General features: G+C 36.8%; 1 protein-coding gene across 2 annotated transcripts in view; it reads left to right on the forward strand.

The window, feature by feature from the left end:
* The window catches only part of CLTRN (collectrin, amino acid transport regulator), a 353,197-nt gene that overhangs the window by 293,195 nt on the left and 47,632 nt on the right, over nt 1-12,370 (forward strand). For both annotated transcript variants that reach the window (XM_044073072.1, XM_044073071.1), the window contains exon 4: nt 6,856-6,969. In XM_044073072.1, the coding sequence (XP_043929007.1) occupies nt 6,856-6,969 (114 nt within the window). The remainder of the gene's footprint in view (nt 1-6,855; nt 6,970-12,370) is intronic.

A 12,370-nucleotide genomic window follows, 5' to 3' on the forward strand; every position in this document is an offset into this window, starting at 1 on the left:
GTATATGCATATTATGTATAGATCTTCAAAATCACAAGCCAAACACAGCTGGTGAAGCAGAAAAACAGAAAAAATATACAAGAAAAATATCACCACTGATGACTCTGTAATGATTTGATGAAAAAATTTCTACCAGTTATAAAGTATTCACTTATAGGTTCATAGGTGTATACTAGGACCACTGGGGCCTTTAAAATGCTTAGCCAAGCATCACAAATGTATCCCACAAGTTTGTGTGCCATAGAGGTTATTTTAAAGGGCACATGTAAGCTAGGACAAGATTTTCAGAGGGCCATCCTGAGTTATCAATGGTTATTTATAAGGGTTGTGCCCAACAGTTGAATGTGACTCATTGTGACATCCCCTCTCTCGGCCAGTAATCAAGGAGTCTGAATCCTCACCACTAGCACTGGAGAGGGACTTGGAGCAAAAATAGATACATCCAGTATTTCCAAATGCAGCTCTCTACATCAAGCCCAATTTCCATTAAGAGCACACAGGGAAAATGCTCAGCCAGGGGACTGAGTTTCTCTCTCTGTCTTTCCCCAGGTCCTTAGTAATGCTTCTTATTGGCACAGCTGTAGAGTTAAGTCCTGAGCTTAACCTTTTCTCTTTCAGTATCCGCTGTTAACATATACATATATATATATATATATATATATATATATATATATATATATATATATATATATATTTAATTCAGTTACAATATAGTCAGGACCCACTGTTGGCCCATTTTTAACACAATTAACTTTACAAATTCATTTTCATTGCAAGCATCTGTACAAATCAATTTGATTTTGAAATAACATATAATTCTTTGTTAAATTTCACTTAGCTGTGCTGGCATATGTTACACATCTACTGCCCAATTTTTCCTAGCGAAGCTGGCAATACCTCACATCATCACACTCATCAGAGATTTTAACTAAATTCAAAACTTTGTGCAAAACGGGCAAGGACCAAATTCCAGAACTATTTTTTAAAGAAGAATTTCTGAATATTTAACACCTATGTTTTGTTGCTTGTTTCAAGATTTTGTGGTCACTGTATATGTACCAGCATGCTGGAAGGGGGCCATAGTTGATATGTACCAGCAGGTTGGAAGGAGGCCATAGTTACAACCTTCCATAACCAGAAAACACATTTCTGAATACCTATGACATACCAATAAATCTTGTAATTGTTCTAGGAAAATGTTTCATCTGCATTATTTTTAAACATCTTGCTTGTAAACCAGATTCCAATTTCTTACTTTTATCACCATAGGTTTCTCATAATAGGTCTTATGTCTCTATTCATTAATAGTTTTATTCCAATGTCTTTGACATCTTGAACTCTGTAGCTTCCCATTTGGTGTAGTCTGTCTGGACTTTTCTAGGGTGTTTGATAGCATTCTACACTTAGGGGTAAAGCAAGGCATAAGGTAACTTGGAACTAATTCCTACTTGGGCACCTGGATTTCAAACTTGTTGCAAGGCAGAGCCCTCACTTTTTGGGTTAAAGCTATATTTTCTGACATAAAAGTAATTATGTTTGATGTGTCTTAAATGTTAACCTTAAAGTCTTTCCTTTTCAATTCTTTTATAACTTATACTTCTGGTATTAATGTGGTATAATATTTTAGGTTTGTAGTTGACTACAGACTTGGATCAGTTAACTTATCAGTAAGAGAGAGCCATATACTGTTGTTCTTTTATATAATCTCTATGTGTGGTCCCCGAAAATATAAACGACTTCCAGGGTTTAGAAGTCACTATAATAAATACTATCCTTATCTATCAATAACTAATCTTTGGTAGTGAGTCAGCTTTAAGGATCCAGGAACTGTAGTGAACGTTCACTGGACACTTGGCAGTAATGCCAGTGGTATCAGCTGGAGTTGTTGTTAATTACTCCAACAAGCAGGAAGCCTTCCAGTGCTTCAAATGTGTTTAAGCAGTCAAGATACTGTAAGATGGGTATTCTTCTCTGATTAATTATGCATACATGCTTCATCACATTAATAGTCATATACATCTTTACCAGTGCTAACACAGTACTTTTAGAAGTACCTTGTAACTACATGTGTAACAATATTTGATGCACTTTGCACTACGCCCATACTGTTAGTTTGCTCCATGATTGTATGTATTAGAAAGTCTCTAATTGTTCATGACACTTGTACCTGTGTTATGATTTTAGTTTTTTTCTTAGGTTTATGTATCAAGATATATTTCCAGCTCTTAATTTACTACATGATAGTGTTTAAGTACCTGTCTGTCTAGATTCTGGTGATGCTGCATTGCACAATGAAATGCATTCTGCATCAAGACTCCATTATGTTAATTTCTGCTGTTGGGAAGACACCCAAAAGAGTAGCATATACTTATCTTACATATATTAAACAATTTCACATTGTTTTGAATTGCTATGCAAGGTCAATTGGAAACAAATACATTTCAGGGCACTTCATAGATGGTAGGTAGATAGGCAGTACATTGTTATTCCAATCATACACATGAACAACATTATAAATTACACTTGCATATGCATTCTGCAAGCCTGCAAGGCTAATTCTCTTCTTTTGAAACATTTATTAGATAGTAGTTAGCTATTCATCCTCTGTTACATGCAGACAGCTCATCAGTTTCCAAATGTCTGACATCAGAGGCAGGGCCAGATGAAGCACAAAGCAATCTAGGCAGATGCCTAGGGCATGGTGCTGCCTGGGGGGCCTGGCCATACAACTTTATTCTAAAAAAGTCAATTTAAAAAATGTCTATTCCCCTTTAAACAGCAGAGATGTTTCTTCTTTAAATGGTCCAATTTCCTGCTCAGCATGCACATACACAAGCAGAGCATGACTTGTGGGATTTGAAAGGGCAGAGCAGCAACAGGATAGACCAGAACATACTTTATGCACAGTTTCAAAGCCTGGTGTTGATGTTATTGCAGTACTGCACTACGCCAACCGATCTATGACAGCCAGCCACAAAGTTCCATGCACAGTCCAGTAGTATGTGTGTGTTTGTGTGTGTGTGTGTGTGTGTGTGTGTGTGTGTGTGTGTGTGTGTGTGTGTGTGTGTGTGTGTGTGTGTGTGTGTGTGTGTGTGTGTGTGTGTGTGTTTATGTGTGAAATGTCCCAATTAGGAGCACTTTCTAGTTAAGTCAAACCCTGTACCTTATGCATAGGGGTAAGCAATCTTAATCCCCCACACCACCTGCCAGGCTGCCCTAGTTTCTTTCTTTCTTGTAGATTACAGTCATAGAATTTCATAGTTTTGTCAATCATAGCATATATTTTGATGTAAAACCAACTGTTCTGTTAACTTTTCAAATGATTCAAAGTAGTCTGGTCTTATCTGCCTCCAGTTTTGCAAAATATCTCTGATGTTTGCCTCATGTTTATGACCTGCCCTGTTCTTGAGCAAGTCATTTAACCAGACAGTGTTTTGGTTCAACTTGAAAGTTTTGCAGACGTATAATCATATAAGCAATGTTTTTTGGATGTGATCCACGCTTTCCTTGCTTTGTTGAACATTGACCGTGCATTTCATATTTATCTGTGAAAGCATGTGACAGCATAACATCTATTACTTCAATGTTAATATTTTAACTATGAATACGTTTTTATTCCATTTGTTTTTTGCAGGCACTGGCAATGAGCTGTTTAAAGAGATTCTTACTGTTGTACCTGGTTTGATTCCCTCAGCCTTCATTTGTCTTTTATGTGACTGCCTAGTTAACCCCCCAAAAAATAATATGTTGTATACAGTAATATTTTTGATGTTTGCATAACTTTTTGGCTGCTGCAGCATTTATATTGTCCTAATTGTTTTGCCTTATTCGTTGCACTTAAGAATGAATTTATTAATATGCCTCAATTATGTAATATTGTCTAAACATGCTGCATTTTTGTAGTCTAAACACGTTTGTAGGATCATAGCAGGTTACTAGGCTAATGTCCCCAGAGCCTTTTTAAGTATACCCATCCATACACCAATTTTTTCAATTATCAATGCCCACAGACTTGAATGGCTTTGGTATACACCTGTGCTGCCTTAGGGCATCTACAAACTGCCCTTGTCCATAAAGGCCACAGACGGCAAGCCAGGGGTGAATTTGCAATTCTGCATCCATTGGTCCAAACTGCATTTGAAAAGGCTTAGGGAAGAGCTCTGTTTAACATGAATGTGGGAGTCTATTACAGAAAAGGGGTAATCTGTGAGCCACATACCTGTCCCTCCAACATGTTTTATGTGACAGATGAAGTTTATAACTTTTGATTGGGTAATTCTAATGCTGCTTGTTTTGTGAATATGTAGCATATCCATTGGGACTGGACTGGATAATACCTTATAGGTTAGGCATAGATCGCCCATCAGTCATCTGTAGGAGACTGTGTACATGGAGAGGGCTTTGAGGGGGGGTCAACATGGAGAGGGCTTTGAGGGGGGGTCTGAATAGGACATATTATTTACATCCTGTATTCTTTTAGTGAGGCACCTCTGTATAGGATCTTAGGACGTTTAAAAGACAGATTCCATTGAGATTTGAACTCAGATTGCTGGATTCAGAGTCCAGAGTACTAGCCATTACACCATAGAACCATTCAGCAAAACAGTGACCAAAGGTGAGAATCAAGCTCTGTACCTTGTGTGTGTGAGGTTAACATCTTAATCATTATACCAACCCTCTAAACATGTTGCATTTTATTAATATATGCTTTTGTAACACCTGCTTTGTAGCCTCCAACAACTGCAAAGTGGTTGACATTTGTCAGGTCATATAGTCTGTATGGTGATGATCAGAACTGTCTCATTTTCTGCATTAGTCATGTAATAATTGTTGTGATACGCTCTTCTCTACAAATTGGATTGTAAAGCATTTCAGCCATACCTCTCAACTGTACAGATTTCTGCAGAATGCTCAGATTTTTGGCTGATATTTTTGGTCTGTTCCTTATAAAATCTGTGTTTTTCTGACAAATTACTGTGATTATCTGAGGATTGAAGTCACTAAATAATGACATACATTGGAGTTTCAGACTTCAAATCCTGTTACTCTAGCAACTTTCTAAGCTTATAAGAGTAATATTTAAAATATGTCCCTATTTTTGGGCCTTTATCCCCTCATTTTGTCAGTCTTTGTCTAGATTTCTTGCACTGAGAGGTTGAGCAGTATGATTTCAGCATTTAGTCAAAAACTGTTACTCTGATAGTTAGCACAGGGGACTAAAGCTATAACTTGTTAATAAGCTGCTTCTTGTGGCAAGGGTGTAGGGTTTGAATTTCTCCATTTTCCTTTACAAACTATGTGACACTGAGCAAGTCAATTAATGCAATAGTGCTTTGGGGCAATTGGGCAATTGGGAATTTGGGCTGGGCTCCTTAATGGTTTCCAGGATTGCATGCTTACTAACTATGAACTTGTTATTGTTTTCCAGCCATTGCCTATTGTACAGCTGACCTAGTTCAGGAAATGCTATGGTAGTATCATTGGAACACAATTTGTAAACGTAACATACATACTTTAGTCTTCAATAGCAGCAGACACTGCATTTGTAGATAAAACTGAAATGCTGAGTTGTTTGCCAGCAGCAGCCTCAGCATTAGTAATAGTTTTTTTTTAATGTGGAATTATTCAGAAGATTTATACTTCTGCAAAGATTGTATTTATGGGCATAGAATATATTATCAGGTGGTTAAAATTTATTATACTCATTTAAACAGTACTGAACATGGCTGGATCTTATGGTGTGATCCTAGTTATCTTTGTACAATTTTATGTATTTCATCCAAACTTACCAACATAGTACATGTAATTTTGTTTTTTCATAACAATAAAGGGTGTACACAGTCAAAGTGGCTATAACTGCTGGTGGGGGTGGGGGCTCTCTGTGGCTGAAAGCACCTTACGTTTTTATCATCTGGTCATTTTTAAATGGTCTTTACTCTGACTTTGCAGGACTAGTGTGCATTTGTGTGTGAATTAAGTTGGAGTACTTTGTCTGCTATGTGTTTGTGTGAAATAAATTTGAAATATGACTGTGTCAAAAAAAATGAGTAATATGGTGAGTCATCTGCGAAGGATGCAGTCAATAATATAGCTATAGTTGTTGGGCTTAGGGGATGTCGGTCAATATAAATGTTCGCATAATCTGTCACTGGCCAGATGCTTTTTCAATGAATGTGCGTTTCAAGGGAAAAGTAGTTTATTGTTGCTTATGCTAAGCCCTTTTTCATTGTGAAACTGTTTTGTTTTGTTTAGCTAATGGCTATCATTGTTTGAGATATACAATTTGAAATAAAGGTTTTAAATCAAATCTCTGTAATCACTGTAAAAATAAGGAAGATAACAGTATGCATACTAACAGCTATGAACAGTGTTTCAGTATTTATGGTAATTCGGGAGAGAGACAGTCAAGAGATGGGACGTTGAAATAGCAGTGGGGGTGCGGGGCTCTGGTGCATTACCCTGCCTAGGGCCTCATTTGACCATGATCTGGCTCTGGTCACAGGTATAAATTATGATACATTTAATCACTTGTAATGAATTCACTGATTCAGAAATGTAGTATCAAGTACACTAGCAGTGACAGTCTACTTGTTTATTGGCAACAAACGTGAATAAATGTGTGTGTCAGAATGAAAATCTTCTTGTTTATGAAATGTACATCTGTCATTCAAGTCTTGTCAGACTACTAGGCACACTGTTTTATTCCTCATATGTTTTTTGTACACTTGATACAATGTTGTTTAACTCTCTTTTATACATATGTCAGATATGTTCATACAACTTTGAATGTGCAATGACATAAAGAGATTTCAATATTCCAATAATGAATTAACACCATCCTTTCCACCTTGACAGGGTCGAACATGTGCATACCTGCAATGTGACACCTAGAGTGTCATTCTGGTTTGTAGCTCTCAATCCTGAAAACAATGCATCTATTTCAAAAAGTATTATGACTGACGCTATAAAGTAAGTAATTCATTGTTTTTTAATTAGAAATAAAGCTTCTGCTGTATATAGCTAATGCTGAGTTGTCATCTGCATGCAGTTCTTACACGAGATGACATTACAGAACTAATATGTTGTAACATAAGGTTGCACTGGAAATGATAATTTATTTCTTCATGGACATTTTCAGTAAGGCACTGGGGGATGTATGTACGTATGTATGTACAGTTCATGGCTGTGTGGTAATAGCTAGACAATGAATGTTCACACATGCCTAATTGCACTTTTTAAAATAAGCATTTGCTTCTTTTTATTCAGTATGAAGTTTAGTCTGGCAGTTTAGGTCAGACGCTTTTTTGTTTTGTATTGTATTTTAATGTAACATAATTGCTTCACCCATTTTGACTCATTGTTGTGCACTATTACAACATTTAAGTTTTTGGAATTTGTTATGGAATTTTCAGGGTAGTCTTGTTCAAGACTCTCTGGTGAATGCCATTGCACAATTCACTGGTGTGTCCCATTGTCTAGTTCACTGGTGTATGCCATTGTACAATTTACTGGTGAATGCCATTGTATATTTCAATGGTGTGTGCCATTGTACAATCCACTGGTGTTTGCCATTGTACAATTCACTGGTGTATGCTGTTGTACAATTCACTGGTGTATGCCATTGTAAAATTCACTGGTGAGTGAGTGCCATTGTACAATTCAATGGTGTATGCCATTGTACAATTCACTGGTGGTTACCTTTTGTAGAATTATGTTTGCAAATGTCATCTCACAATCATTTTTGTAAATAACATCTTGGATCCAAGTTCTACAAATTAAGTGTTGCAAGTAAGGTTTTGGTTGTCAACAGAAGGTATGTTGAACATCTAAGCTCAAAAGTTTAAGTTTTGGCAGAGATATGAGCATTTATTGAAACTATTGTTTTAAAAGTATGTTACCCATTTTAACTAATTGATTTTAGTGCAGTCTATATGGTTTCACAGTGACTAGCACTGTTCAGATTTTTGCCTCACATTTTTGTCATGGTCCTCATAAAATATGTGATTTTCTGGCAAATCACTGCGAATTAAGTCACTAATGTAAAGCTTGTATTTCTATCAGCTTTCTAAGTTTATAACATCAATATTTAAATGTGTGTTCCTGATTTTGAATCTTTGCTTCTCAGTATTTCAAGACTGAAAGTTATGGTTGAGATTCCTTCAGTTTGAAGTCTGCAATGTATTCTCTCTTTCTGTTTTGGCATTTTTCTGGATGCACTGGATTCCTTCCACCTCCTAAAGGCCTGTAGTAGGTGAACTGACATTCTCCAAGCTATCAATAGGTATACATATAGTGCATGAATGAGTGAAGGTATACATTTTGTGACTGACCAGTCCCTATTCAGATTAGGATTCAATTTATTTTATTTTATTTATTTTATTTTACATTTGTTGACCGGGAAAGTCCGACTGGATACATGTCCATTTTCAAGAAAAGCTCCACAGTGAACGAATATAATGCATTGAGATAGTACATTGAAATAAAGAACAAACAATACATAGAACTAAAGAACAAACAAAACAAATTAGTTTCCTATACTAGAAAATGCTACAAAGGAGATGTAGTAAAGTAAAATAAGTTGATCATAAACAATATCAGGGATACAAAAATATTAATACTGCTTCTAGCATACCGATTCTCCATCTAGACTAACCATTTCAGTTAAGAGGAGAGAGAGGGGATGCATCTAGGGAAGTATCTATACTTGTCTGAGATAGGATTAGTCAGGACTTGAGCATTGACAGAGCCAATGTAACTTTAGATGTTGATTTAACCTTAGGAAGTGCAGGAAAGGCTGGGAGGAAGGGAGTTCCATATTTTGCCAATGGCATTGCTAAAACATTGTTTGCTTTGACTGTTTGAACTAGTAGCTTATTGGAGAAACTACTGAGATTATTATAGGGTCTTATTAAGTTATTCAGCGCTGGAGTTTTGTCAGGTTGGTTCAGGATTTTAAATGCTTCCATAAGTTGGGTCTGCTGTAGAAGGTTAGTGAGTTCTAACCAGCCTAGGTTTCTTAGGTTAACACAGTGGTGTGTTCTATAGGGCATTCCCGTTGCAAATCTAGCAATCTGATTATAGCAGCGTTTTCTAATATGTAGGGTTATTGTTATGAGAGCGCATGGTTCATTATTAATTTTTTTTTTTTTTTTTTGCTGAACGTTTGTGATTCAATCACTGTTTGATTGGTTGTTAATGTATTTTTGCATTAAAATAGGTTATGTATTTTTAAGTAAGTTGGGGTAGTGCTTAGGCTCATTGGTGCATTCAAAATGTGATGTCATTGATTAATTAGTCTTAATCACTATATATGTATGTTAACTGTGATGTTCTAACCGACTCTGATGATGCCTTTTTAGGTGTGGATGTATTGGTGATTAAAGTTTCCTGGTTTTTTATTGCTGGTCCTGTTGTTCGTGTTCCTGTTGTTGCCCTTCATTTGTTTTTGCAATTTTGCTGTGCCCTTTTGTGGGGTTGCATATTTTGTTTGATTATAGCAGCGTGTTAGTTTGTTTATTTCCGCTGTTTTGAGATTAGTGAGTATAGGGGAGGCATACAGGAGGGTAGAGAGAAGATGTGAGTGGGCCATGGTCACTAGTTAGAAAAGATTTGATCTGGTATAGAGACCCAAGTTTTTTATTAATGGTTTTGATGGTCTGATTAATATGGATATCAAATCTAAGTCCGTTATCTATGGAAACTCCTAATAGTTTGGTATAGGAGTCTGGAGAGATGACAGTCCCATTTTTGGATTGGATAGAAAAGGATAGAGGTGTGGTCTTTTGAGTAGGTTGGAAGAGTAGTAATTTGGTTTTGTTTGGATTAAGGATCAATTTACGTCCTAATAGCCAGTTCTCTACCGTCCTGAAACATGATTGGGTTTTGGATAATAGGTTGTCAGGAGTAGTATCAGCACAGACTAATGTCGAGTCATCTGCATATTGAATGCAGGTTGCTTCAGGGATGGCTTTATACAGGTCATTTATGAAGATAGTAAACAGAAGAGGCCCCAGTATAGATCCTTGGGGTACTCCTATGGTATTAGGTAGGAGGTTGGAAAGTTTAGAATGCCAGAGTACAGCTTGTTTCCTATCAGAGAGATAGCCACGAAACCAATCTAGAGCTTGTTTGTCTAGTTGGAGATTTTCTAGTGTATGATGTAGTAGCTGGTGGTTCACCATATCGAAGGCCTTTGATAGGTCAAGAAATAGTGCTGAAGATTTTTTTTGTCTTTTCAATAGTGATTGATAGTGTCGGTGAAAGCGAGAAGAGCAGTGGTTGTACTATGGTGGGGTCTAAAACCATGTTGTGTATCAGTTAGTAATTTGTTCATGGTAAGATAGTGAAGGAGTTGTTTGTGTATACACTTCTCCATGATTTTGGCCAAAGGTGACAGTATTGCTATGGGCCTATAATTTGATAGTTCAGTTGATAGGCCTCCTTTGTGGAGAGGAATGACATGGGATACTTTCCATATAGATGGGATTGTGGATTCTGCTATGGTTCTATTGATTAGTATTGAGATAGGCTATGACATCTGCTGCTATTTGTAAGTATTCAGCTGGGAGAAGGTCTGCAGAGAGAGTAGTTGGCTTTAGTTTCTTCAGTAAGGAACATATATATGCAGTAGGGACAGGTTGGAATTTAAAGGTCGATTGTGACTTTTGTAAGTTTTCCGTTTTAATGGAGTTGGTGGATGGTAGTTGGTTAGCTAAGGATTGTATAGTATCAGTAAAGAAATTGTTAAAGGAATTTGCTACGTCTTCAGGGGTTTTGTCACTTAGTGTTTTTGGGGTAGGGGTAGAGGATTTACCTGGGTGGAGAAGATTATTTAATCCAGTCCAGAATTTTTGAGGGTTGTTTTGGTGTTTATTTTGGAGTTGGCAATAGTAATTTTTCTTATCAGATAATGTTGCTTTTTTGGTCTCATTTCTTAGTTGTTGAAATTTTATGTGGTCTGGGGTTGATTTGCTTGAACGCCAGGTGTTCCAGGTTTTGTTTCTACTTTTGATTAGTGATATGGTGTTTTTTGTTAACCAGGGTGCAATATTTGTTTTTATTCTGATTGATCTTATTGGGGCGTGAGACTCAAGTATAGCTAGGAATGTCCTATTAAAAAGATATACTGCCTCCTCTAGGGGGAGATGCTTAAGGGATGCCCAGTTAAAGGACTTAAGTTCCGTCAGGAATTTAGTGAGGTCTAAATGCTTCTTATTTCTGACTGGCCTATACATAGGCAGGGTGGAGTTTATTACCTTCTTTTTCATAATATAGGTGATGAGATGGTCGCTTAGATTGTTTGGAAGGGACCCGGCCGTATATGTTTGGGGATGACTGTTGATGAGGATCCAGTCTAGGATACTCTCTTTTTGATTATTACCTACTCTGGTGGGGGAAGATAATAACTGACAGAATCCCTATAAGTTGATGTGGGTAGGGTTGACTTCTGAGGAGCATTGCTTCCAGTCTATATTGACATCTCCTAGGATAATGGTTTCTTGAGGATAGTTATTTGATAGCCAGCTGAGGATGTGTTCAAGGGTGTCAGAGTTATTCCCGGGGGGAATGTAGATCACAATTAGATTAATACTTTTGTCTTTGACAATGCTTTGTGTCCCATTTGCTGCATGGTAGACTTTAGCATCCCAGTGACCCTATAAAAGGATAAAGTAGGTTTTCAGAAAATAGAAGGATTGTTGTGCAGTGTTATAATTTTTTAACTGTCTGGAATTTTTATTTGACATTTTCGAGACAGTTATTTTAGAGACTCCTCTGAGCACCCATTGTGAATTTCTTAGAAATGTAACTTTTAAATGTCATCATGCATTTGTACCCATTCAGTGTGTTATGGATTAGGAAAATGAGATCCACAGATGGAATGTTGAAGTTTTGATCTTAAAATGCTTTTAGCGTAGTTGCGGGCATTTGTTTAAACTAATATTTAAAATGTTTTGTTTTCTGTGTTTTATCAGTTTCCACTTTAAATAACTGATTGTTGTGCAGAAATAACTTTTTAACTATGTGGATATTTGCTATGAAGTTTTCAGGGTAGTCATTTTAGGGACCCTTTTGTCAAACTGTGTGTGTGGTTGCACAACTGTAGTTAAAAAAAACGATTTTTTCCAAATCATGTTTTTGATCTAAGTCATATAAATTTAGTGTCATAGTTCAGGGTGAGTCATCTGGCTTTTTGAACATTGACTTTAGATGATAGCCACTGTTGATGTGACAACCTGAACCCATGCAAAAAATGGGGAAAAAGGGGGTTGATGCCGATTCCATTAGTTCAAATGGTAATGATCCAAAGAGAGAGAGAGAGAGAGAGAGAGAGACGGAGAGAGAAACAATGCTGAAAACAAGGCTAAAATGT

Source organism: Protopterus annectens, chromosome 5.part1 (genome assembly GCF_019279795.1).
Source record: "Protopterus annectens isolate FY-2018-M chromosome 5.part1, PAN1.0, whole genome shotgun sequence".
In the NCBI taxonomy this organism is placed as follows: domain Eukaryota; kingdom Metazoa; phylum Chordata; order Ceratodontiformes; family Protopteridae; genus Protopterus; species Protopterus annectens.